The sequence below is a fragment of the Monodon monoceros genome, unplaced genomic scaffold, assembly GCF_005190385.1.
Source record: "Monodon monoceros isolate NGI ecotype Baffin Bay Population unplaced genomic scaffold, NGI_Narwhal_1 Super_Scaffold_10, whole genome shotgun sequence".
In the NCBI taxonomy this organism is placed as follows: Eukaryota; Metazoa; Chordata; class Mammalia; order Artiodactyla; family Monodontidae; genus Monodon; species Monodon monoceros.
In genome coordinates, this window is record NW_021703766.1 from 46,166,566 (window position 1) to 46,193,728 (window position 27,163).

Consider the following 27,163-nt stretch of genomic DNA (forward strand, 5'->3'; position numbering starts at 1 on the left):
TCCTCCTTCGGCCCGGCTGCCCGCCCCGGAAGCACCGTCCTCAACGCCGGAAGCCGGACTTACCGGCCCGCGGCCGCTCTAGCCCTCCGGGTAGCCACCAGCGAGAGCACAGCGGCAACCGTCACGTGACCACCCGCACTCTCCCAGGCGCTTCCCCCTCCCCACGCTAGCGAGGAGCGCGGCCAATGAGAAAGGCAATTGCCCGGCCCCCGCCGGCCCGCAGTCTAGCCGGAGTGCGCCTGCGCGCAGCGGGGGCGGTCGGGCGGGGCTCCAGCCTAGGAGGTGCGTGAGGGGCTGAGTCCAGGAGTGGGAGACGTGGAGTGCAGGTAATATGCGATCTGGGGGCGCGGCGTCTCGGCTGCCCTCCTCGTGTCGTCCTTCGAATATAATGCATCTCTCCTCTTATATCGTCCTCTGTCCCTTTATGTCCCCATTCCTCCCCTTATGTTGCATCCCGCTTAAATCGTTACCACTCCCCTTATGTCGCCATCACCCTCCTTAGGTCGTCGTCAACCCCCTTAACAAGATTTCGTTCCTTTAAGTCCCCATGGCCACCACATGTCGCAGTTACCCCCCTTTAAGTCGTGTCGCCTTCTCATATCGCCTTCACCCCTCTTTTGTTGCTATTACTCCTTTACGAAGTCCTTCTCATAAATCGTCATCATACCCCCGTGTCACCTTCGCACGCCTCCTGTCACCATCTCCGTAAGTTACGCTCACGCTTCCCTTATATCTTCCTCATCCTTTATGTCTCCATCCCTCCCCGTCCTCTGACAGTCACTGTCCGTGCCTAATGCTTCTAGTTTTCCGCATAAGGACCTACCCTGCCCTACAGTTGTTATTCTTCCCTTCATGTCTCCGGTATTTCCCCGTGTCCCCTCTCACATACCGGGTACTAGAGCCCGTTATCCTGGCTCCACCACTAAGCATCTGGGTAACCTTGACCACCTAATCACACGTCTGCAGTCGCAGCTTCCTCATCTGTGAAACGCACACAAGGACACCTACGTCAGGGATGATTGTGAGGATCCTGCGTGTTTATTCTTGTGACATGCCCAGCTTGATGTGGCCATTTGAGCTAATATTATTAATCATCGCACCCTCACCTTCATCCAGTCACCTTCATCCCCTCCTCATTGTCGCTCTCCCCCTCCCCCCAGCTGCCCTCATCATTACCGTGGTGTCGTCACCATTCCCTGTATCCTGATACTCTCTGCCACACCAGCCAACCCCTGCTGTCCCACATCATGATCACTATGCTGTCCTCACCTCTGCCACATCACCACACCTGAGGGGATGACCCATCAGCCATCATGAACCTTGCTCATGTAAATACTTAATCCCTATCTCCTTACCTTGTTGGAGTGACTGATTTCCCACCCCCAAATTGAGAGCACTTAGCCAATGGCAGGAGTCGAGGAGCGCTTGGTGGGAGGAAGACTCTAGAAAGCTTAGACCCAACCCTTCCTTGACTTATAGAATTGGGGGTGCAGAGAGATGAGGCAGGTCTCACCACACCTTTGTCAAACCTCAGCAACCCTGAATCCCCAGGTGGAAAGGTAAGTATCTTAGTCACTCAGCTTGCCTTAGCATGGCCATGTAGGACAGCCATTACAGTGTGTGTCTGGGGACTGGAACACCCTGGTTCCAATCTTGGTTCTAGCATTTAGTACTTAAATAGTACTAAATGACCTTGGGCAGCTGGCTTAAGGTCCCTGTGCCTCAGTTGCTACATCCTGCAACATGGGAATGAAAAATGCAAGTTAATTCATTCAATAAATATTTATTAAGCATGTTCTACATGCTCAGCATTGTGCTAGGCATTGGGGACACATCAGTGAATAAAACAGAGATCCTTGGCCTCATGGAGTTTACATTCTATCAGGGGTAAGAGACAGTACACAAACAGGGAAGTAGATTATATGATGTGTTAGGAGGGAGTTGGGGGATGCAAAGATTATAGTTTTAAGTAGGGTGATCTGGTGACATTTGAACAAAGACTTGAAGAGGGGAGAGAGTGACATGGCTGTCTGGGGGAAGAGCGGCATTCTAGGCAGAGAGAACAGCAAATGCAAAGGTCCTGAGGTAGGAGCATGCATGGAATATTTAAGGAATAGCAAGGAGACCAGTGAGGGAGGAGAGGGATGGGGAATGAAGTCAGCAGGGTGATGGGGGCAGATCATCTGGGTTCTCATGGGCCATGGAGAAGACTTTGGCTTTACTCTGAGTGAGGTGGGAGCCATGGGAGGATTTGGAGGAGAGGAGGGATGTGATCTGATGTGACATGACATGACATGAAGAAGCAGCAGCAGCTGGAGAACGTCTACCAAGGATGGATTGGCAAGAGCAGCCTGGTTGGAAGGACAGCCAGACTCCTCTTCTGAAAGCTGCACTCACATATCCTTTGTATTTGGAGGAAGCTTCAAATGTCCCTCTCAAAGATTAGGGGTGGGATGGGGTGGGGAGGGATGTTGGTAGGGGTTTTGAGAGGCTACTGGGGAGGGGCGGAGGGCGTCACAGAATATAAAGTGTTTTGAGCAGTGCCTGGTTCAATAAACGTAAGGAGACCCCGCTCTCCCACATCCTGTCCTTTCACAGGCTCAGACCTCCCTGAGGGTGGCAAGGAAAAGACATTCTGCCTTATTCTGTGTTCGGGAATTGGTTTGACACTGTTGTGTCCTGGCACAGAACTGAGCTCTGGGTTCAAATTCTTGGCCGACAGACCAACGCCGTGTGACCTGGGCAGTGATTTCCCTGAGCCCTACCTCGTCATCTGAAAAACAGAGATAATAACGCTTCTTTGCCCCAGATGTGTTGTGTTGTTCTTTTTGAACTGAGACATCAACCATTTTCATCGTTTTATTTTTCTCCAAGGCACCAACTGTACGTTTTGCTCATTTAATCTACTGTCTTACTCCCTCAAAAGAATTTTTTCCTTCCTAGGGACTTTTTGTTTGTTTTTTCTGTGCTATATCTCCAATTTCTAGATAAGGTTTGTAAGAGAATAAGCCCAAGAGGTTATTAAGGGGAGATCATTCAGGGCTTTGGGAGCCACAGTGAGGAGCTGAGACTTTATTCTGCAGATACCAGGGGGCCACAGAAAGGTTTTGAGCAGAGGGTGGACAAGTCAGACTCAGATGGAGGGGGAATTGGAAGGGTTGAGTGGAGGCTGGGAGCCACAGGATGTGGCTGGAGTGGGGACCCAAGTGGGAGAGGCCAGTTCGGGGCCATGGAGGGGAGAGAAAACGGTTGGGTGGGAGACACACTTGGGAGGCCAAGTGGATAAGTTGTGGGCGGTCCAGGACAAGGCCCAGGACTCTGGGGGAGTCAGGGCTTTCTGGAGAAGGTAGCACACAGGCTGAGACCTGAAGGATGGGTAGAACAGCTCTCCTTGAAAGGGGGACCCGGGGGAGGAGCAGGTTTGGGAGAGATCCTAAGGACAGTTGGAGACATGGTGGGTGTATGGGGCTTAGGGACACCTGGGTGGAGGTGTCTAGGAGGCCATGGGACTTCCGGAGCTGAAATTCAGGGAGGAGGTGGGAATCGGAGACAGCTTTGGAGTCAGAAAGGGGGACTGAAGCTGTAATGGTGGGGAAGGTCCACAGGGGCTGTCCATGTAGGGCCCAAGAGGACATTGTAAGATGGTTGCACTTGGTCCTGGAGGCAATGGGGAGCCACAGAGGGGGTTTGAGTAGGGATGGGACAGCTTAGACTTTTGAGTTCCAGTTCAGAAGTATTCGCCATTCATGATGGAGTGTTGGGGGACAGGGGGTTGCGTGTGTATTTTTTTACTTATTTAATTGTTTTTCAGACTAAGCATCTTCTCTCCCTAGAAGGGGCACCTTCTAGGGGGTCCTTTGAAATAAAAGGTCTACTGCTAAAAACAAAACAAAAAAGTTTACAAAACCAGTGCTCTGTTCTGTTTTCTGTAGACTTGACCACAGACAATTGTGCAGTCAGTCCGAAGGGGTCTGCACAATCAAATGAAAATCGGCTCCTTTAAACCCAAGAACAGTTCTGTTTTGAACCGTATGGAAGGTCCATAGGTTAGTGAATGTTTCCTGAGGTATGGCCTGTCCAGTGCTTCACGTGGGCTTCAGCAGCTAACTGGCCCCACACCCTTCTTTGCACTTTCATACGTCTTGAATCAACCTTGAACTGACCTTGAATTTTACCCTCAGGCTGAGGTGTCATCTGCACCTACCCTGTTGCTCTGGGCTTAGAACACAAGCTACTTACACATTGTGTGTACACGAGTGTCATTACGTCTAGGGAGACATCTAAGAAAGTCTCTTCTCAAGGGTTTCCATTCTACTGCTTCTTTTCTTCTGTTTTCAATAAACATTTATTGAGTGGTTACAACGTGCTAGGCACAGGGTGGGTAGAGGAATAAATTAGACATAGACTTAGCTTTTTAAGGGACACATATAGGTTTATCTATGATAAAAGTGTGTCCAGGGTACTAGGGGACACAGCTAACCAGCCAGCTTGTATCTGTGCTACCTGGCCTGCTATGGATGGTTTCACTGACTGCCCAGCAAACGTGAGGTCGGTATATTAGTCTACCCATTGTTCTGAGAATGCAAGGAACGCAAGTGAGGTTCAGAGAAGGGAGCCTCTTCTCCCAGTAACACACAGAGCTGAGATCTGAACCCAGGGGGTTGGGACTGCAAGACGCACCCCCTTAAACCATTCAGAGATCCCCCAGCCACCACTCCCCAGATGGGTATAAAGTGATCCCCTTTTTTTTTTTTTTTTTTTTTTTTGCGGTACGCGGGCCTCTCACTGTTGTGGCCTCTCCCGTTGCGGAGCACAGGCTCCGGACGCGCAGGCTCAGCGGCCATGGCTCACGGGCCCAGCCGCTCCGCGGCATGTGGGATCTTCCCGAACCGGGGCACGAACCCGTGTCCCCTGCATCGGCAGGCGGACTCTCAACCACTGCGCCACCAGGGAAGCCCAAGTGATCCCCTTTTAATGAATGAGGGCAGCAGAGCTCAGAGAAGTAAAGCCCCACGCCTGATGTCACTGAGTAAGAAAGTGACAGGGGTGGGATCTGAACCCTGGCGCCTCCAACCCAAAACACTACTATGGAAGAGGGATCAAGTCTCCCACCCCAACCCTCACGGGTGTTCAGGGAGCTGTGAGCCAACACGTGTCTCAAAAGCCGGGTGGGTTTTGCTTCCTCCTTTTCTGTGCGCTGTGGTTCACAACCCAAGTCAGGCAGGGCACAAGCCAAGGGAACAGGGAGATATTCTGTGGGCTGGTGAAACTGCACAACTCAGTCCCGCAGGCTGGGACTCGAACCCAGCCAAAACCCAGAGTGGGCTTTGAACCCACGTTCTTTTAACTGAAACCACACACCCGGTCTCAGGACTTAATGAAGCTTAGGTTCTTTATGTCTCAGCGCAGAAAGAATTCAGTGAGAGACAAAGTGATAGGTAAAAAGTGGATTTATTTAGAGAGATACACATTCCATAGACAGAATGTGGTTCATCTCAAAAGGCAAGGACGGCCCTGGGAAAAACACACTCCATAGAGTGTGGGCCGTCTCGGAAGGCGAGAGGTCCAGAAATATGGGGTAGTTTTTATGGGCTGGGTAATTTCATTGGCTAATGAGTGGGAGGATTATTCCAACTGTCTTGGGGAAGGGGAGGAGATTTCCAGGAATTGGGCCCCGCCCACTTTTTGGTCTTTTAGGTCACCTTGGAACTGTCATGGCACCTATGGTTGTGTCATTTAGCATGTGCAAATGCATTGGTCCCCAGCCTTTTTGGCACCAGGGACCGGTTTCGTGGAAGCCAGTTTTTCCACGAGCGGGGTGGGTGGGGGTTGGTTCAGGCGGAGGGATGGGCAGCGGCAGATGAAGCTTCGCTCACTCGCCCACCGATCACCTCCGGCTGTGCGACCTGCTTCCTAACAGGCCGTGGACTGCTAGCGGTCCGTGGCGCGGGTGTTGGGGACCCCTGTGCTAATGTATATAATGAGGCTCAAAGTCTACTGGAAGTCAAATCTTCCGCCACCTTGGACCTAGTTGGTTCTAACCAGTTCATGCTGTATCCTCAACGGCTGTGTCATTCTTTTAAAGATTGTGCCCTGCCCCCTTCCCTCCCGTTTCACTGGGAGGGGGCACACCTGCTGGTGGAGGTGCCCCCTACACCAGCGAGGAAGCAGGGCATGAGGACCAGCCTGGACATTGCACTGGAGCCCCAGGGTGAGTTCTAGGTTCCTGGGAACCCTGGAATTGAGGTGAGCTGAGAAGGCCAGCACTTGCCGGCCTGGCTCTGTCGGCCTGGCTGTCCATATCCTGCTTCAGTTTCACCCTGCCCTGCTCCCCCTAGGGATCTGGGGATTGAGGGTGCTGGATACCTATCCAGCTGAGGCCACAGTCCCCTTTTGGAGACTGGGATGTTGGGGAAGGGCGCCCGCAGCTAGGAGCCTGAGCCTCAATTTAATTTCCATGGAAGGCCTATGTGCATTTTTTAAAATAGTGAGTAAAGGCCCACAGTAAAAAGCAGGCATCTTGCCTGGCCGAGGGTGGGGAGGACGGAGGCGGAGGGAATCATGCCTTTTTTCTTTTCTTTTTGGCTGTTAGGACCCTTGAGACAATCATATTTATTGAGAACCTCTTGCATGCCCATTCTCTGCACCTGATATATATGAATTCCTTGAGTTAGAAGGAGCCACTCAGATTTTAAACATCTCAAATTTTACATGTTCAAAAGACACACATTATTTATTTATTTTTGATATTTTTTAAAAAATTTATTCCTGGTCTTTTCCCCAAGCTTGGTCCTCCTCAGTGTTCCCCCAAATCACACGCCCACCCCAGTCAGTTACCCACACAGCCAGAGGGAGCCTGTAAACCTGTATTCGTTTCCTGGGGCTGCTGTAACACGTGAGCACAAACTGCGTGGCTTAAAACAACAGAAATTTATTCTCTCACAGTTCTGGAGACCAGAAGTCCAAAATCAAGGTGTCAGCAGGGCTGTGCTCTCTCCAGAGCCTCTAGGGGAGATTCTGTTCCCTGCCTCCGCCAGGTTCCGGTGGCTCCTGGTGCACCTGGGTTTGCAGCCCATCATTCCAGTCGCTGCCTCCCTGGTCATGTCTCGTTTCTGTCTCTTTTAGAGATACTTGCCCTTGGGTTTAGGACCCACCCAGATAATCCAGAATAATCTCATCTTTAAATCATTGACTTAATTACATCTACAAAGATCCTTTTTCCAAATAAGGTCACATTCACAAGTTCCAGGAGTGATGACCACATCTGACATATCTTTTCTGAGGCCCCCATTCAACCCACCACAATCCCCAAAGGAGATCATGTTCCCTCCTCTGCTCAGAACCTACCCGTGGCCCCGTCCTTCTTGCCACAGTCCAGGTAGCCCAGCATGATCTGGTCCTGTCACCTCAGACTTACCTCCTCTGCCTCCTCCCACAGGCCATTCCACTACAGACACACTGGCCTCCTCGCTCTTCCCTATCCACACCAGGCACACTCCTGCCTCACGGCCTTTGCACTGGCTGTTCCCTCTGCTCAGAACACTCTTCCCCAAGATGTCCAGTAGCTCCATTCCTCCTCTGCTTGAAGTTTTTTTCCCTCAGGGATCCCCTTCTCTGCGAGGCCTTCCTTGACCTCTTTATTTAAAACTGCAAGCAATCCCAACCCCGGCCCCACCCCTGTCCCTCTTCCCTGAGTCTCCATAGCACTTATTACCTTCTAACATATAATTTAATTTAATACTGTTTTTTGTCTGTCTTTCCTCATGTCAGTTTTGTTCACAGTGATATCCCCAGTGCCTAAAACAATACCTGGTGCACAGGTACTCAATAAATGTGTGCAAAATTAATGAACAGCCTTGTAAAAAGTAGGTGCTATTCTGGCTGTGCCCATTTTGCAGATGGGGAAACTAGGGCACAGATGCACTGTCACTTCTCTGAAGTCAGTCACGTACATGCTGAGGCTCATATTAGGATCAGGCACCTGGCTCTGGGAGCCACAGTGTTAACTGCCTCGCCAATCTAACCCAGTCTACACCACCTCTTCAGGACTAGTTTTCTTTTTAAATATTGATACCTTAGGTATATTGCTTTGATAAAAATATAACAAGTCAAAATTAAACCCATCATTACAGACCTGTCATCACGGCACAATTTGAAAGCCAAAAGCTCGCTAACAAACTGAATGAAATGTGTCTATTTTCTTCCTATTTTTGATTTATTACCGGCCATCCCAGTTCCCCTGGCTCACCTTGCAGGGTCCCTCACAGCTCCGCACCCTACCTCTGCCCAGTTTTGTTTTTGTTTATCAGCTTCCCTAATTTCACATCACCTGCTGTTCCAACCCCATATTCTTAAAACATTTCTCACCACGGTCCTTCACAAATAAATAAATAAAAGGCAAACTTGTTTCGCACCCCATGCCTCCCCCTCCCCCCACCCTCCAACCCTGCGGTCAGCCACATCCAAGACTTATCTTCTGCTTCTCTTGGTGACCTCTGGAGTTCCAAATAACCTTGATCTGTTGCCATTTCTTGCTGGATCCATTTGACCCATCCCGGTTTGGCTCGCTCCCTGCAATGATAGGAGGGGATCTAGCTGTGTTCTTCCGCCCTTGCCAATCTGGGATCGGACGTTGGGGGGAAAGGGGTTTCCAAATTATCCTTTCAGATCTAGGCAGGATATTGCGGTGAGGAGAGAACCTGGCTCCCTTTTGGAATTTCCTTCCTTTTTTCTTCCTTTTTTTAAAACACATTAATGCATGCGCATGAATTTTTTAAAACGTGACAAAACCTGGGACGCGGCAACACCTGTGTAGGCTTTATAATTATTTTTTAACCTGCACAGAGATGTTTTCTCTTCTTTTCTGTAAGTCGCTCATATTTCACAATTTTAAAAAAGAAAATAGGCCGACGATAAAAAGCAATCCTGACCCACCCCCAAATCCCGCTGTCAAGGCAACCACTTCCAACGCTGTTGCTCCCCTCAGTAATAATCCTTCTCTGCATCTGTTGACTTCCTGCCTGGATGTGGGGAAGGGGGTCCTGCCCCTCTTTCATTGAGAAAGGTGGGCGGGGAGGGGGACCTCCAATTTATTTCTCCATCTGTGGCCTTAAATCCTGCTTCGGAGATATGAGATGGTATGTGGGAAACCTTGTTTACCCCTCCAGCCAGAGCCTGGATTTAAGAGACAAAATTTTTAAAATCCTTATCAAAATATCAGTTGACTTTTTTTTTTTTTTAACGAAACACTGACTGCAGTCCACAATCCAAGGGAAAACCCACCATCCCCTTCCCCCCCACCGCTCTTCCCCTCCCTTAGCGTGGGCTGTGTCTTCTAAGCTGATTTCATCGCTACGTTCCTAAATCATGTTATTCAGCCTTGATCATTCCATTTCATTTTATAATTTTTAAAGTCATTAATCTTATTTATGTATTTATTCTTGACCAGGTAATACATGCCCGTGGTACAAAAATTCACAAGGTTTGCAGACGAGAAAAGATGTGGGGGTCTTTTTTCTGTTTACCTGTGGCCTCCCTACCCCACATGGGGGCTCTAGGGTGGACCTTGGCAAAGCCAATCGCTCAGCCATGTACTCTCCCTCCACCCCCGTCAGGTTGGCTGTACTGGGCGGCCGGGCCCCCCTTCTCCCTGCGGTGAGCCCGGACCGGCGCGCTCACTGCGCAGACTCCCCGCTGCAGTGGGCGGAGCCCCCCTCGGTCCCCGCCCCCGCCCCTCCGCCCCGGCTCAGCCTGTCGGGGCAGAAGCTGGGGCCCCGTGGAGGTAGCAGCAGCTGCCTGCCGAGTAAGGCCGAGGCCCCTCTGGGGTAGGGTAGGGGAGGATGGTTTCGGGGATGGGCTGGGGTCTGGCGGGGAGGCCGCGATGGTCCTGGGCTCCCGGCCTGAGCTGTCTAGTCGTTACCTGAGGGTGAGGGCAAAGGAGCCACCTGGAAAATGACTTCTGGGTAATCCCAGGGCTGGGAGAAGCCAGGCACAAAGATTTAGGGCTCCGCTGACCCAATCCGGAGCTGTCATTTTGGGAATGTATAGGTTAGAGCTCAGAGAAGGGAAAGCGCTAATGGGGAGCAGTGTGGGTGCTGATGAGGGGCAGGGTGGGCGCTTGGGGGGGGGCAGGGTGGGCACTAAAGGGGGGCAGGGAGGGCACCGCAGAGGAATAGGAGGAAAGCAGAGGAGTTGGACTTTGAGGGATTTCGAAATCCCAACTGACCAGCAGTCAGCTTCCTCCTTTAGGGGTGGCAGGCTCAGTGCCAGTGGCCCCCGTGATCACAGACAAGGCGACCCAGGGAGTCCCGTGAGCCCGAGGCTGATCCGCTTTCTGTGATGTCCCCCAAAAGCCTAGAACACCCCACACAGTGCCAGCTTTTGTTCCCTGCAGTTTGGAGACCCTGACACACCCACTTTCCCACTGGAATCTGTATAACCCCTGGCTGCCCAGCAAGATGAAGCCTAAACTGATGTACCAGGAGGTAGGTGGATGGGGGACCCAGTGGGGAGGGGCTGGACCCAGCAGAGGGTGGGGGCCCCACTGAGCTGCCCTGTCACCCCCACACACACCATCATCCCTGTCCCCCAGCTGAAGGTGCCTGCTGAGGAGCCCTCCAACGAACTACCCATGAACGAGATCGAGGCATGGAAAGCTGCAGAAAAGGTAGGAGCCCACCGCCACCCTCACTCTGTCTCAGCCATGGCCTGGGCTGCCCTCCTTGGGCTGGCTGATCACCTCCTCCTCCCCACAGAAGGCCCGTTGGGTCCTGCTGGTCCTCATCCTGGCAGTCGTGGGCTTTGGTGCCCTGATGACTCAGCTGTTTCTATGGGAATACGGCGACTTGCATCTCTTTGGGCCCAACCAGCGCCCAGCCCCCTGCTATGACCCTTGCGAGTAAGTGGAGGGGGGCGTGGGCGACTCAGATGGTGGGGGGAGGGGCCCTGCCAGGCCGGGGACACTTCAACACGCACTAAGCAGGGCCTGCACCCAGTGGTCGAGACAGAATAAGGTGATTGCCGACTCCCAAGTGGACCGTCACGGTTCTTCCCTCCATGCCCACCTCCTTCCCCCACACTGTTGCCATGGCAGCCACAGCATCATCTTCTATCTGTCTGTGAACAGACACACATGGCATCTTCCATCCACATCTGTGGACAGACACACACACACACACACACACACACACACACACACAGACATCCACATGCACAACCTTCCTTCCACACCTCTAGACAGACAAATGCAGACACACAGAGAATCACGAGTACCGACACAAATACACATAGTCTTCCATCCTCCGTGGGCAGACAAGTGAGCACTCACATTCCAGCCCCCTATGGCCGATTCTGCCTCCCCCCAACCCCAGAGCAGTGCTGGTGGAGAGCATTCCCGAGGGCCTGGACTTCCCCAATGCCTCCACGGTCAACCCCTCCACCAGCCAGGCCTGGCTGGGCCTGCTCGCCGGTGCCCACAGCAGCCTGGACATTGCCTCCTTCTACTGGACCCTCACCAACAACGACACCCACACTCAGGAGCCCTCTGCTCAGCAGGTACCTGGCAACCTGGGCCCTGGCCGGCAGCGGGTGGGGGGGCGGGGGGGGTTGGAGGGAGGCACTGGGGAGGTGGATGAAAGGGGTTTCCCTATAGCCCGGGAGACAGGTGGACATGTCTCACACAGCGGGTTGGACACAGGTGTTTGGAAGCAACTGTCTTCACATGGCCCTCTGGACTGGGGGCGTTTTGTCACAGTCATCTGGAGGCCTCTGAATGTCAGGGTATGGGTTTGGTTACGAGGGATTAGGCTGGCAGATATCACTCACCCACAAGCTGCCCTGACCCTGTCACACAAAGAAATGGAAACATGGAGTGAGTACCAGCCCAGCCTCAAGCCAGGCTGCCACTTCCCAGCTGTGTGACCTTGGGCAGGTCACTTCACCTCTCGGTCTTCAGTTTCCTCATCTGTAGAATGGGGCAATATCTAGCACTCCCCTCTTGTGAGGATGAAACGGGCTAATCCCTGCCAGTTATAGCACAATGCCCGACAGAGTCAGCCCTTTATAAGCATTTGCTCTGATAGCCTTGTTAGGGTCTGCAGACACACTTAAAAAACATAAAACTTCAAGATTTGAAAAGGAACAGCCTAGGTGGATAAGCCCTTCATCGAAAGACATGGTGAATTTGTCCCTTTTTTTCCCCTTTCCTTGCTGCCACTCTTTGTCAGAGGTAGGCTTAAAATGTATTAAAATCGTGAGGTTTATTAAGCACTGCCTGAAAAAATATACAACAGTTAAAAATGATATGAGCTGGAAATTCCCTGGCGGTCCAGTGGTTAGGACTCTGCAGTTTCACTGCCAAGGGCGCGGGTTCAATCCCTGGTTGGAGAACTAAGATCCCACAAGCCAAAAAGAAAAGAAAGTCATGAGCTCCCACGCCCTGCTGGTTCCTGCTGGAATGGTTCAAAGCACAAAGCACAGACATAGGAGGCAGACCATCTGAGTTCAAATCCTGCTTCCCCATTGATTTCTCCAATGCTCAGTTTCCCCATCTGCACCTTGGGATATACTCAGATTTGCCTCATCAGTGAGAGTGGTGAGAAGTCAGTGAGTTCACATGTAAAGGGGCTTAGAAGGGCCCTGGCTCACAGTAGAAACCAGGGAATCAATGGCTGTTGCTATTAATGTTATTGGCACCATCAGGCCTCACCCAAACCTTCCCAGACCCCAAGCCTGCACTGTGCCCCCAACATCCTGCAAGGTGCCCAGAGGTCCCTTCTGTGACGGGCATTGATACTTCAAGTCAGGATCTTGGGAAGGTCCCGTGAAGGGCAGGAGTGGCAGGGAGGCCCTAGCAGGGCTCAGAGCGCCAATTATTAAAACAGATAAAGGGACTTCCCAGGTGGTCCAATGGTTAAGACTCTGCACTTCCACTGCGGGGGGCATGGGTTCAATCCCTGGTCGGGGAACTAGGATCCCGCATGCCACACAGTGTGGCCCAAAAAAATCAATAAAATAAAACAGATACAGGTTTTAACATCTTAACCTGTGTAAAGCCTTCCCCGAGTGTACCGGCTAATGTAAAGCCTGATCAGATCTAGAAGCTTAATCTCAAAACAGCTCCATGGGGGGTCCTGCGTGGGGTTGGAGAGTTGGCTCATCCAGCCCCTCAGAGGCTCTCCCCTCCTCCCAGGGCGAGGAGGTCCTCCGGCAGCTACAGACCCTGGCACCCCGAGGTGTGAAGGTCCGCATTGCCGTGAGCAAGCCAAGTGGGCCCCAGCCCCAGGCAGATCTGCAGGCCCTGCTGCAAAGCGGTGAGCTAGGGGGCAGCTGGGGGTGGGCTGGGCCTGGGGCTGCCCAAGCCAGCACCCTGACCACCACCCCTGTCTGTCCAGGTGCCCAGGTCCGCATGGTGGACATGCAGAAGCTGACCCATGGCGTCCTGCACACCAAGTTCTGGGTGGTAGACCAGACCCACTTCTACCTCGGCAGTGCCAACATGGACTGGCGTTCCCTGACCCAGGTCTGCCTGCACCCTGCCCACCGCCCTTCTAGGCCGCTCCCTGCCCCACAGGGCACCCGGCCTCCAGCTGCGCCCCGCCTCAACCCCAGAGTCCTCTCTTCCAGTCTCTGCAATGGCTTCCTTCCCACCTCCTACCTAACATCCCCAAATCCAGCCCTCCACCACCCTCGCTCTGCTCAGGGAAGCCCCTCTGATCCCCGATGGCATCTACAGGACATTCCAGGCCCTGTCCACCCATTTGACCTTGACGATTCACTCTCTGCATGCCTGCTCTAAGCCCAGCCCTGTTCTGATGCTGGGGACGTGGTGGACCTCTTGGAACCCCCGGTCCAGGGTGGAGACGGGCCTGTCACCAGTGTCAGCCCAAAAGGGTCAAGTCTGAGTTGGTGGCGAGGCAGGAGCACAAGTGGAGGGGTCAGGGCCAGGATGGGCGACCCAACCTGGGGTACCAAGGAAAGTCTCCCAAAAGAGATGAAAACTAATCTGATAACTGGAGGAGCTGGAGGAATTGGCACAGGACAGGAAAAAGGAACAGCTTAGGCAGTGATCATTTGCTCAACAAACATTTTCCAAACCCCTAATCTCACCAGCCCCACGGGGAGATGCTGAACACACAGCTGTCCCTGAGACATCCCCTGTGCCTGTCCTCCCAGTCCAATGGGGAGGCAGGTTTGTCATCAGAGAGGGTGATGAAGGAGGCCCAAGGGACCCTGAGAGCCTCAAGGAATGCCTGACACAGGCTGGGCAGTCAAGGCAGGATTCCCGGAGGAGGAAACTGTCAACTGAGACCTAAGACTGAGTAGGAGCTCAGTGGAGGGTAGAAGCAACAGTGTACGCAAAGGTTCAGGAAACCTGGAGCTTTGGAATAACTGATTTTCACCAAAACTTAAGATTTTAATCTTGAGTCAAGATCATGTCCATCCCAGGACTTCAGCTGGGGGAAGGGGGGTGGGGGCACGGTTAAGGGGCAGAAAGAAAGGAGACAGGGGCAGAGAGAGGGGGAGATAGAAGGGCAAGGGGCAGGAAGGGGGACTTGGGGGGGGCAGGGGGAAGGGCTGCAGGTGTCCATGTCATCTGTGGGCGCCAGGCCATCATCCCCGGGCTCATTGTTGCCCTCCCACAGGTTAAGGAGCTGGGCGTGGTCATGTACAACTGCAGTTGCCTAGCTCGAGACCTGACCAAGATCTTCGAGGCCTACTGGTACCTGGGCCAGGCGGGCAGCTCCATCCCGTCAACCTGGCCCCGGCCTTATGACACCCGCTACAATCAAGAGACACCAATGGAAATCTGCCTCAACGGAACCCCTGCTCTGGCCTACCTGGCAGTGAGTCCGAGGGAAGAGGGGCCTGTCACACCCCGGCCACATCCCTTCTCTCGGCCCCCATCAAGCCCTGCCTAGTGACTTGGTAGGGATGGGGGTTCCTGACCACTGGCTGTCACTTCTGCTCACTCGGGGCCTGGGCTGTGTCCCAACCTCCCTAGGCCTTGGTTTCACATAGAAAATAAGTATTGCAACATTTACCACCTCTTAGGGCTAGTGAGAGGCACGGCTGGGTCCATGCAGGCCGAGCCCTGGGTGACCTGTCCAGTATAGCTGCATGTCGCATTTTTAATCAATTAAAATGAACTACAGTTAAAAACTCAGTTCCTCAGTCACACTAGCCACATTTCAAGTGCTTAACAGCCACACATAGCAAGCAGTTGCCATACGGGACAGTGCAGATAGAGAACATTTCCATCAATGTGGAAAGTTCTATGGGACAGCACCCACTATTGCCCTTGGCACTCTGGACAAGGCACCGCTGTTTTTAGCTGTTGGTATTTTCACTAGTTGGGGTGGCCAACCTGGGTCCCCCCGAGCAAGTCACCTGGCCAAGCCCAGTGTCATCCTGGAGGGCCCACACTAAGGCATGGATGGAGGGACGCGATTCATTGGGGTCCTTTGCTCCAGTGACCTCCCACGGGACATTAATGGTTCCCCCGTTACCACTACCCCTTTCAGAGGTCGAGTTTGCTCACCTGTTGTGAGGATGGAGAGAGCTGGGTGAAGGGCCTGGTGTGGCTGGGCACATGAGGAGTGCCATCAGGCTGGACTGTAAGTCAGGGACAAAAGTGATTAGAGCAGAGGTCCTCAAACTTGAGCATGCATTAGAATCACCAGAAGGGCTTGTGGAAAGCCAGATTCCTGGGCTCCACCCCAGCACCTTGGTTCTGTGTGCCATGGGCAGTGAGGCCCAAGAACTTGCATTTCTAACAAGTTTCCAGGTGATGCTGTTGCTGCCTGACCAGGGACCTCATGTTGAGAACCACTGGGTTAGAGCATAAGTTCTGGAACCAGACAGCCTAGGTTCAAACCCTGGCTCCATTTATCAGCTGTGTGACCTTAGGCAAATCACTTACCCTCTCTGAGCCTCCGTTTGCTCACCTGCAAAAAAAGACGTGGTAATTATCCCTCTCCTTCATGGAGGCTGAGCATTAGTGAGACCCGCAGGACCTGGCTCGTGACAAGCTCTCTGTAGCAGGGGTCCACTGTGAAGGACATGTGTCTTGACTGTCCCCTCATCCCCCAGAGTGCACCCCCACCACTGTGTCCAAGTGGCCGCACCCCAGACTTGAAAGCCCTGCTCAACGCGGTGGACAATGCCCGGAGTTTCATCTACATCGCGATCATGAACTACCTGCCCACCATGGAGTTCTCCCACCCGCACAGGTACCGCTGGGCGCGTGGACAGGGGTTAGGGTAGGGATCCACCGTGAGTGGAAGAGGAGACAGGAGAGAGAGCGATGGGGCCCAGAAAGCAGTCACGGGGCCAAGACCAAGGGACAGAGGGAGGGGATGCCATGGGGAGAGACAGAGGTGACAGGGAGAGTGGGTCTGGATGGTCAAGACAAGGAGAAGGGGACAGAGAAGAGGATGAGAATATTCGGGGGGTGGTGTGGAGACGGGGGACTGGAGGCTTAAGGCAGAGGACGCAGGATGTGGGATTTCTGCAGGTAGGAGGCAGGGAGTGTGGGCTGGATATGGGATGACGGGCTTGGGAGGTAGGACTAAGCGTATTCAGGTTTGGGGCAGCAGGGTTGGGGTTTGAGATCTGGGATAGGAAGTGGCGATGACTGGACTCTGGGGGCTCAGAGCAGGTAGTCTGGGGGCAGCAGACAAGACAATGAGAAGATTGGTGGGGGGAGCAGGGCTTGGAGCTAGAGATGGGGTGGGGGCTTGGGGCTTCTCAGAAGCTGCAGCGGGCCCCAGGCCTGGCTCCCTAAAGCTGAAGTGAGGCCTCCCTCCGCATCCTGCACCCCCCCTCCCCAAGGTTCTGGCCTGCCATTGACGACGGGCTGCGGCGGGCTGCCTATGAGCGGGGCGTCAAGGTGCGCCTGCTGGTCAGCTGCTGGGGGCACTCTGAGCCATCCATGCGGGCCTTCCTGCTCTCCCTGGCTGCCCTGCGTGACAACCACACCCACTTTGACATCCAGGTGGTAAGCAACTACCCCAGACCTACCCATCAGCCCCTATGCGGGGCAGTACCGGGGACACAGCAATCGTGGAGCTCACCTGTCACCTGACAGGGACGACCCACAGTGGGCTGTGCCCTGATTGGCCAGAATCAAGGGCACGGGCAGAGGGGTTAGGGCTGGGATGGGGAAGCCCAGCAGAAGCTCCTGCCGCAGCCTGAGGGGTCGTGGAAGACTTTCTGGAAAAGGGGACATCTGAGGTAAGACCTAAGGGATGAATAGGAGTCATTCTAGAGGGGACAGGCGGCCTATGAGGCGACAGGGTCCTCCCTCTCAGCCGGCGTTTACCGAGTACCCATGCTGGCCCCCAGGCCCGCGAGGGAAGCAGCTGAGTCCCCAGTCCCGCAGACCTGGTGCCACTCCCCACCCCAGACCCTGGGGCTTCTCTAACCCAAACCCGCATCTCCCCTCCCTCTCAGAAACTCTTTGTGGTCCCTGCGGACGAGGCCCAGGCCCGAGTCCCTTACACCCGCGTCAACCACAACAAGTACATGGTGACTGAACGTGCCACCTACATCGGTGAGTGTCCTGGGCGCCGCTGGGGCGGGGGGACGGAAGGGGGTCCAGGCAGCACCACGGGCCCTGACTCTCTGGACCCCCGCTCCCTGTAGGAACCTCCAACTGGTCCGGCAGCTACTTCACCGAGACGGCGGGCACCTCGCTGCTGGTGACGCAGAACGGGCGGGGCGGGCTGCGGAGCCAGCTGGAGGCCGTTTTCCTGAGGGACTGGGACTCCCCTTACAGCCATGACCTTGACACCTCAGCCGACAGCGTGGGCAACGCCTGTCGCCTGCTCTGAGGCCCGGTCCAGTGGACAGGCCAGGCCTGCGAGGGCCCCGCGGGCGCGGGTGTTCCGGGTCTCAATCCCTGTCCCCGTGCCCCCGCTTCTGTCTGCCCCATCGTGGCTCCCACAGGCTCCCCCCTTGCTCTCCCGCTTCTACCTCCACCCCCGCCAGCCTGATGCTGTGGCCGCAGAGGACCCAGCCAAGCTGGGGGAGGGATCAGCCCCCGAAGAAGTAGGGGTGCATGCTGGGCCTGGCCCCCTGGCCCACCCCACTTTCCAGGGCAAAGGGGGCCTGAGGTCATAAGAAGAAGTAAATAACTTGTGTGTACAGCCTGTGCCTGACTGAGTGGTGTGAGGTGGGGTGCCGGGTAGGGGACAGCTGGCATGGGCCTCTGGTGGGGACACCTTCACGCATGCTGAGCCCTCAGTGGGTGACCCTCAGTGGGTGGTTTGGTGTGTACTGGACGCTCAGCACATGGCTGGCGTGTGCTGAGCCCTCGGTGGGTGACCAGCGTGGGCTGGCGTGCGCTGAGCCGTCGGCGCACAATGCACGTGAGCTAGCGTGTGCTGAGCAGGCGCGTGTGACCTTGAGGGCTGGCATGAACCGAGCCTCACGGAGCCAGCATGGCACAGCGTGTGCTGCACGCTCGGCACGTCCCCAGCCAGATGAGCGCGTGCTGAGCCACTGCCATAGCCCGAGGGTGGACTCGCACGTCTGGACACGAGAGCATGTACCAAGCGTGAATTTACATACACCTGCTGAGTGAACTTACACTTCGCATGTCCCAAGCATGGATGAGTGCATGCCAAGCCTGTCACGTGTGGCAAAGACAGGTCAACAGACGCTGAGAACCTGGCATCTGGCAAGCTCAGATTGGCACCTGCTGAGCACTGAGAATGTTCTGAGGGTGGATTCTTACGTGCCAGGCACTGAGCATATTTAAGGGATGGGTCAGTGTGCCAAGCACAGCCTCCAGCCTGAGCCAATGGCTGACTGGGTGCAGCATTAGAGAGCAGGGCCTGGGTGCCCCCCTGAACCCCACCCCCGTGCCAGTCCAGGCCTCAGGCAGGGAGGACAGGCATGAGGCAGTACTGCTGAACAATGCTTTATTGAAATAAACAGAGGCAGCAGGGCCAGTGGGGTGAGCCCCCTTCCTGCGTCCCTCTGGCCGAGGGGGCCACGGGCCAGACCCCAAAACCCTCCTGTGTTCGGGGTGTGTGGGCAGGCATGCACCGTGAGCGGGGTGGGGGGAATGGGGTATTTCTGGATAATTATCTTTCTGTAAGGATAATTTGTCGGTTCAGGGGATAGCTCTGAGGAGGGGATGCCAGCCCCGCTAGCGCATCACCCAGTGATGGGCAGGGGTGGAGTCACCATCAGTGGTGCCCACCGACGTGCTGCACAAAGCTGGTGGCCCGGGGTGGACCATGCGGGTGGGTGTGGCGTGGTGGGAGCCCCTGAGCCCGTGGCCCCCCGACGCCCTCCAGGGTCCAGTCTGGCTGACCCAGCCATTCCCCAGGACAGCTGCCGAGGTCGAAGAACTCAGGGCCTGGCCTCTGTTGGGGAGAAGAGATGGGCATCAGCCAGGAAGCGCCCCCCACCCCACCCCGGAACAACCACGCTGCCCCTCATGGACTCCTTCTGATCCCAGCTGCATCCTTGTCAATTCCTGAGGACGATTTTGTACATCCTGAACCCTCATCCCATTTTGGAGGCTTAAATGCTGTGTGTTGAGACCTTAATGTGTCCTGAAGGTGTGTTTGCTGAGGCTCTGTCACATCTTCCTGGGGTGGGGGGGCTGAGCGGTCCCATGGCCTCTATCACTTCCCGTATGTGGATTACTGTGTTCTGAGTTTTTACACAGCCTTAATATGGGTTAGTGTTTGCTGAGCTTCATCGCATCCTACGGGTATATTAGTGTTTGCTGAGCCTTGTCACATCCTGAGGGTGGGCTAGTAGTGTGTGTTGGATCCTGAGCCAGCTGCGGGCCATGCAAATGTACGGGAGGCAAAGTTGGTTCACTATGCCCCGATCCTAGAGCTCTGGGGAGGCCCTGATCCCAGAACCACCTGCATCCTAGCTGCCCCCTGGGTCACCTCAGCATCCACGGTCATGTCCTTGATGTCCGGCCCATCCCTGTCCCACTGCGGGATGGCAGGCAGCTCCGCAGAGGCCCCTCGCCGCTCTCCTTCCGCGCAGCCGCCGCCCCTGCACGGGGCGTCTTCCTCGGGCGAGGCCTGGCTCAGCCGGATGAGGTTGCTGAAGTTGGACTTGGAGCCTGTGGGTGGCTTGCGGGCCTTGTGGTGGCCTGCCAGGCGGCTGCCGTAGAAGGCCAGGATGGGCTCGGGGCCGGACTCGGGCACCCAGCGGCCGGCAGCAGCGGCCTTGAGCGGGGCCAGCACGTCGGGGACGACGTCGGTGCGGGTCTCGCCCCACAGCCCACTCCCCGCCTCCTGCAGACTCAAGTCGTCCAGCTGATCGATGGCCTTTTGCACAACCGGTGCCTTCTCCTCCCGGAACAAAGGCCCGCTGCCCAGACCCACGGTCTCCTCCTCCTCGGCCAGACCGTAGTAGGGGGGCCTGTCTTCCGCGGCATCCACGACAGACATAGGCGTCTTGCCCTCCACCTGCAGGGAGAGGCGGCAGCTGTGCAGCGAGAGCTGGTAGTAGCGGGTGGTCTCATGGGCGCTGCGCAGCTGCTGCATGGACACGAAGGGGTGGCGCAGGGCGGCGCTGGGGCTGATGCGTTCGTGCGACTCCCACGTCAGCATGCGTTTGATCAGCTCCACCATGCTCTTGAGGTCGGCGTGCTCTGCCAGCGCCTCGCGGTCGGGGAAGGTCAGCCGACGGACTGCCCTGCCGCCGTTCACCACCTCTATCTGGTCCAGTGACTTGAGCATGTACTTGCGGCGCTCCAGTGGGCGCACCTGGTGGGACGCAGGGTGGGGCAGGGGTTGACATCGAGTCCAGGACTTGGGCCCCAGGTACTTCTGCGGTGGAGCCCACATGTGACCCCCCCAGCGTCCATTGGGCCCTCCAGCCTGGCCCAGAGCTCTCTCGTGGCTATGAAGTCCACCCACAGGAACCTGGACTTCCAGTTCTGCCCATGATCTGACTTGGAGCTCCCTTGCATCTGGGGGGGCCACACCTGCTCACTAACACCAGAACCCCTCTAGTCTAATCCAGACCCCTCCTACTGCTGCAGGAAGGACAGCTGACTGTGATCTCTGGTCCTCCTCTTGTCTAACCCAGGGGTCTCACTGACCCAAGTTTCACACCTTGCCCCAGCCCTCCAGTCCTCCCTCGAGCCATGGGTCCAGCCCCTACCAGCAGCTAGCAGAAGGGCTGCCCTAAACCTCTACTGCTCCTTGGAATCAAATCCAGATCCCTCTTGCTGCCACAGCTGATCCCCACATCTGATCCCAGCCCTCAGGCCTCCGAGGAGTCAAGCCCAGACAATTCTTGCCAAATTCTTTAACCACGACCAGCTCGGGAGTTATTAGAGGATCTGCCATATGCTTTCGGTCCCATCTTTGGTCTCGCTCAGACCCCTCTCTCGCTGTGACAGCTCCCACGGCTGGTCCACACTTCCAGTCCTTTCTGCTGTCTCAGCCAGACTCTTGCCACACAAGTCTGATGACCACAGTCACAGAGGTGGCAGACAGGCTGCCCTGACTTCCAGTCCCACCTGGGGTCTCCCTCGGATCCCTCTGGCTGTGACAACCCCCGCAGCTGGCCCTCAAGTTTCCAGTCCTCTCTGAGATCTAACCTAGATTTTTTTCTTGATACGGCAGCTGCCTCGCTGACGGCCCTCACCCCACCTGCCCCCCTACCTTGGTCTCAGCCAGGTAGTCGGCCGAGGACTTCAGCTGCCAGGGGTTGGTGGCGTCGGGGTGAGGGTTGCGCTTGAAGAAGTGGTGGGCCTTACAGGCGGCGTGCAGCACGTGGGGCTTGGGCAGGCCCTGGGTCTCACAGATGTAGCGCACCTGGTCGTACTCGTTGTTGCCTGGGTAGAGGGGCCAGCCCAGGTGCAGCTCAGCCATGACGCAGCCCAGGGACCACACGTCCACCTTCTCACAGAAGGGCAGCCCCAGCAGAATCTCGGGGGCCCGGTAGAAGCGAGACTGGATATACGGCCCCTTGACGTAGCGCACCTCGCTGAATATGCTGGCCGAGCCGAAGTCGATCACCTGAGCGGAGGGAGGGAGGCAAGTGGGCCGGGACAGCCGATCGATCTGAGCCTCCCCGGCCTCTCTTGCCAGTGTCTTTCTGCATCTGCCATCTGACTGTCGCTACATCTGTGAATCTTGATCTCTTGTTTACGTCCCTATCTGTCTCCTCCAGCCTTTGTCTCTGGTTTGCATACTCGTCTCTCTGTCTCTGTTTGTCTCCACTAGAACTTACGTCCATGAGGGTTGAGACCTGTCTCTTTCTCTCTCACCCCATGCCTTGTCCATCAGCAAATCTTGCTGGCTGGGTAGAGGGGCCAGCCCAGGTGCAGCTCAGCCATGACGCAGCCCAGGGACCACACGTCCACCTTCTCAAAGAAGGGCAGCCCCAGCAGAACACCTTCTGTTCTGCCCACTCTGCATCCCAGCCACAGCCCCACCCTAGTCCTGTCCTCCCCCTGGCTAGACTAATGTAAGGGCCTCCTTGCTGGTCTCCCTGTTCCTCCCTCTCCCTCCAGTCTGCTTCTCACATGCAGCCCGAGGGACCCTGTGACCACCTAAGTCAGATCACGTCCCTCTCCTGCTCAGAATCTTCCTGTGGCTTTACCACATCCTGTGATAAAAGCCAAAGTCTTCACCCTGGCCCACAAGGCTCCAACAATCTGCCCGGTCCCCTCTCTGCCCGCACCTCCTCCCACCTTCCCCCTCACTCACCCAGCTGCAACCACACCAGCCTCTCGCTATTCCTTGAACAAGCCGGACACATTCCCAGTTCAGGGCCTTGGCACTGGCTGTTCCCTCTGCCTGGAATGCTCTTCCTCCGGATGTCCACATGGCTCCTCTCTCTCACCTCAAGTCTTTACTCAAATGTCACCTTGTCAGGGAGGGCTCTGCTGACCACACTATTAAAAACAGCACACCCCTCCCTTCCTATCCACCTCCCTAGCCCTCTGCTTTTCTCCATAGCTCTTAACACCATTTCACGTACTACATATTTTTACTTTTGTATGGAGTTCATTGTCTCTCTACCCAACTAGGATGTCAGTCCCACAAGGGCAGGGATTTTGTCTGTTCACTGCTGCATCCCTAAATCCCTAGAACAGTGCCTGGCACGCAGTAGGGGCTCAGTAAAGAGTGAATGAATGAATGAATGAATGGGCTTTTTGTTCCTGTCATTCTCTTTCTTTCTGACTCTTGTTGGTATCTCTCTCTTTTCTTTCTTTGCCTCTTCGTCACTTGTCTGTGTCCCTCAACTCTCAGTGTGTCTCTCTGTCCCCATCTCTGGGTCGTCCAACTAGAAGGACACCTCCCTGACACCCAGGTCCTCTTCTGTCTTCACCATCAAGCATTGTTAACACCCCACACGGGCCCCTGGTTCATACAGGTGCTTGATGAACACCTGTTGAACTAACATCGTGAACAACTGAAAGCCCTTGTCTCTCCCGATGCCTCTGGGGCGATCTGCCATTTTTCACTCTGAATCTCTGTGACTCTCTTAGTCCCTCCCTCAGTTTCCCTCCCTGAGTTTCTCTGCTTTTCATTCAGCTATCCCTCACCTTCTATTTGCAGAAGGCAGTATGACGAAATGGTTATTAACCTGGACTCTGAACACAGATGGCTGAGGCCTGAATCCCAGAGAGCTTGACTGACCCTGATCATTCAGTCAACGTTCGTGGGATTCATTCATTCACTCCACAGATGCGGTAGGGGTGCCAACACTGGCCAGGTGTTGTAGCTCTGTCCTGTCTGTCTCCTGCTATGTTTGTGGAAAACCTTCCTTCCTTGGGTCTCTAACCCTCCATCTGTTGGGACAGAATGATCTGCCTTTTCCTGTCTCTGTATCTCCCTGTGTCTCTGACATTCATTGAGCACTGACTCCATGAAGGCGCTGTGCTGGGAGATGCCGGGGACACGGTGGTGACCAAAATGCCCCTAGCTCCGCCCTCACGATGCTCCTAGTTCAGAACCATCACCAGACAGAAACAAACCCATAAGCAGACAGAGGGGTCAGAGCCGGGGTGGGGGAATCCAGGGACCTGTGACAGCGCAGAGGAGGTGCCTGTGTGCCCAGCACAGGGTCAGGCCCAGAGCGGGCATTCGGAAAATGTTTGCTGGTGAACAAACTCATGATGAAGGATGCTGATGCCATCCTTCCAGTCGCTCAGGCCAACAGGCTTTCATCCTCCCTCAAGCCCTCTCTTCCTCTCTCACACTTCACATAAGATTTACCAGCAAGTCCTGTTTTAAAATCTACCCTGAGGGAATCCCCTGGCGGTCCAGTGGTTAGGACTCAGCACTTTCACTGCCGGGGCCAAGGTTCAATCTCTGGTCAGGGAACTAAGATCCCGCAAGCCTCGCCTTGTGGCCAAAAAAAAAAAGAAAAAAAAAAAGATCTACCCCAAACCCACCCCCATCCCCGACCTGGACTGGGGCGGTCACCCCGCACTGTCTTCCTGCTCCTGTCTCCTCAGTCTTTCCCCCCACTGCAGCCAGAGGGAGCCTGTGAACACCTGCGTCCAATCACAGCCCTCCTCTGCCCAGGATCCTCCTATGGCTCCACCTTATACAGAATAAAGCCCAAGTCCCCTCTGTGGCCCACAAGGCCCTGTACGACCAGGTCCCATCACCTTCCTGATCTTATTTCCTCCCTCTTCCCCTCAGTCACTCCGTTTCAGCCACACTGGCTTCCTCAGTGCTCCTCAAATACATATACTTGGTCCACTCCTACCTCAGGGCCTTTGCACTGATTCTTTCTCCCAGATGTCGACACAGCTCCCTCCCTCCTTCAAGACTTCTCTCAAATGTGACCTTCTCAGGGAGGCCTCCCTGACCACAGAGTCTAAAGTTTTACTCATCACCACCCCACCTCCTCCTCCTCCCTACTTTATCTTGTCTCCTTCTCACTCATATACCATTTTTTTTTTTTTTTTTTTTTGCAGTACGCGGGCCTCTCACTGTTGTGGCCTCTCCCGTTGCGGAGCACAGGCTCCGGGCGCACAGGCTCAGCGGCCGTGGCTCACGGGCCTAGATGCTCCGCGGCATGTGGGATCTTCCCGGACCGGGACACGAACCCATGTCCCCTGCATCGGCAGGCAGACTGTCAACCACTGCACCAGGGAAGCCCTACCATATTTTACTCGTTTACCTTGGCGACTCTATCTCCCCAACTAGAATGTCAGCCCCACAGGGACAGGACTGGGCCAGAGGAGCTGAGCTAAGAATTGAACAAGGAAGGGGGGACCTCAGGGCTGAGCGGGAGAGGATGTCAGAATTGGGGTGGGGAGACGGGGATTTCAGAGCCAGGAGGTGGGGAGAGCCATCATGGCCAGGGAGGGAGAGACCTCAGGGTTGGGAGGTGGGACAAGGGGAACCTCAGCCTCAGGAGAGCGTCCAGGGCTGGATGGCCACGCTCACCTTGACCCTGAAGGGGCAGCGAGTCTGGTCCACCAGCATGATGTTCTCAGGCTTGAGGTCGGCGTGGATGATGGCTAGCTCCTTGAGCCGGGCCAGGGCTCTGAGCACCTGCAGGGTGACCGTGCGGATGTGGCGGGCAGGGAGGGGCTCAAAGTTGTTCTCCTTCTGGAATTCGAAAAGGTTTTGCTCCAGCAGTTCAAAGACCAGGTAGAACTTGAGGGCGTCGTGGAAGAACTCGAGGAAGCGGATGACGTGGGCCTCCTCCGGGTCCAGGCCCCTCATGCAACGCAGCAGCTTCAGCTCGTTCTTGATGATACGGTTGCGGTAAGCATCATTCTTCAGGATCTTGATGGCCACCATCTCGCCCGTGCTTCGCCGCCAGCCCTTGGCCACCTCCCCGAAGGTGCCCTTGCCCAGCACCTCGATGATGTCATAGCAGTCAGTCTCCGACTGGATGGTGGCCATGGTTCCTCTGCCACCAGACACTGCCCTGCCGCCACCTCCGCCCCACGGGCTCTGCTTCCGAGGCCTCCTGCCCCAACACTGGCCCCGAGGCCTCCCCAGTGGGGGAAAGAGAACCGCACTCGTGCCTCGCCCTGCGAGGTTCACCCCCACCTCCCTGACAACCCCCAGACACCTGGGCCACAGAGCAAGTCTGCCAGGGGGTGCACCCCTACCCCGAAGACCTCCTGGCTTGGGATGAGGGGCCCCAAGCCCCCCTGAATGGGTTCCAGCGTTGCTAAGTGGCTCTGGTTCTGTTGTTGGAGACCTGAGCCCCTGGCTGGAATGAGGGGGTGGGATGGCAGGTAATGCCCCCTCCCCCGTCCAGTGGCGGAACCCTAGAGGGGCTGGACAGGAGAAGGGTCGACGGAGAGGGGAGTCTGATCGTGGGCCTCAGGCATAGAGGAATGGGACATTCCTAAACAGAGGTGAGGAACGGCAGGCTTCCCAAGCTAGGGGATTTGTGTGTGCGTCTGTGTTCAGAAAACAGCTGCCCCTGCCTGTGGCTGCCCTGGGGAGGCGTGGCTACAGGGGGGCCATGTTGCAAAGGGTCTTGAATGCCAGGCTAAGGAGTCTGGACTTTGTCCTGAGGGCACTGGGGAGCCACGGAAGGACTTTGAACAAGGAAGGGCAGGTTCAGATATTTATTTATTTATTTATTTAAATTTTAGCTGCGCCACGCGGCTTGCAGTTTCTCAGTTCCCCGACCAGGGATCGAACCCGGGCCACAGCAGTGACAGAGCCGAATCCTAACCATTAGGCCACCAGGAAACTCCCCAGGGTCAGATCTGAGTATCAGAAAGCTACTGTGTGAAGAAGAGTGGATTGGAGGGGGCAAGAGTGGAGGGCCCCAGCCTGCAGCAGGGCCCAGGTGGGAAGGTTGGGGAGGCGGGGGAAGAGGCAGATGGATGAGACACACAGGAGGCCAGGTTGGGGGGAAGGAGGGAGCCGTGCAGGGCTCTGGCCCTGAGAGGGATGGGACATGGACCGGGAGCAGTTTGGCAGAGAGGGCGTTAGGAAATTTAACATTAAAACGTTTAAAAGGGTATTGAGTGTTGTTGGGTTTTTTTTGTTTTTTTTTTTTGCGGTACGCGGGCCTCTCACTGTTGTGGCCTCTCCCGTTGCGGAGCACAGGCTCCGGACGCGCAGGCTCAGCGGCCACGGCTCATGGGCCCAGCCGCTCCGCGGCATGTGGGATCTTCCCGGGACCAGGGCACACACCCGCGTCCCCTGCATCGGCAGGCGGACTCTCAACCACTGCG

General features: G+C 55.5%; 2 protein-coding genes across 4 annotated transcripts; one reads left to right on the forward strand and one right to left on the reverse strand.

Annotated features, from left to right (window-relative positions):
- The first annotated feature begins 235 nt into the window (after positions 1–235).
- PLD3 (phospholipase D family member 3) lies at positions 236–18,151 on the forward strand. 3 transcript variants are annotated; one of them, XM_029208414.1, is made up of 12 exons: positions 236–326; positions 10,394–10,484; positions 10,592–10,666; positions 10,755–10,897; positions 11,370–11,553; positions 13,190–13,310; positions 13,392–13,519; positions 14,643–14,843; positions 16,090–16,229; positions 16,831–16,996; positions 17,452–17,551; positions 17,644–18,146. In XM_029208414.1, the coding sequence occupies exons 2-12, from the start codon at positions 10,458–10,460 to the stop codon at positions 17,829–17,831; spliced, it is 1,473 nt and encodes a 490-aa protein (XP_029064247.1). In that variant the 5' UTR covers positions 236–326; positions 10,394–10,457; the 3' UTR covers positions 17,832–18,146. The 3 variants fall into 3 exon arrangements, with proteins under 3 accessions (XP_029064247.1, XP_029064238.1, XP_029064254.1); XM_029208405.1 differs by lacking the exon at positions 236–326 and adding an exon at positions 9,628–9,802; XM_029208421.1 differs by lacking the exon at positions 236–326 and adding an exon at positions 9,784–9,824 and having other exon boundaries at positions 17,644–18,151.
- Positions 18,152–19,076: 925 nt separating this feature from the next.
- On the reverse strand, positions 19,077–26,145 carry HIPK4 (homeodomain interacting protein kinase 4). Its single transcript, XM_029208391.1, has 4 exons — positions 25,401–26,145; positions 21,651–22,007; positions 19,914–20,744; positions 19,077–19,373 (listed from the first exon to the last, which is right to left on the reverse strand). The coding sequence occupies exons 1-4, from the start codon at positions 25,863–25,865 to the stop codon at positions 19,194–19,196; spliced, it is 1,833 nt and encodes a 610-aa protein (XP_029064224.1). The 5' UTR covers positions 25,866–26,145; the 3' UTR covers positions 19,077–19,193.
- Positions 26,146–27,163: the final 1,018 nt, after the last annotated feature.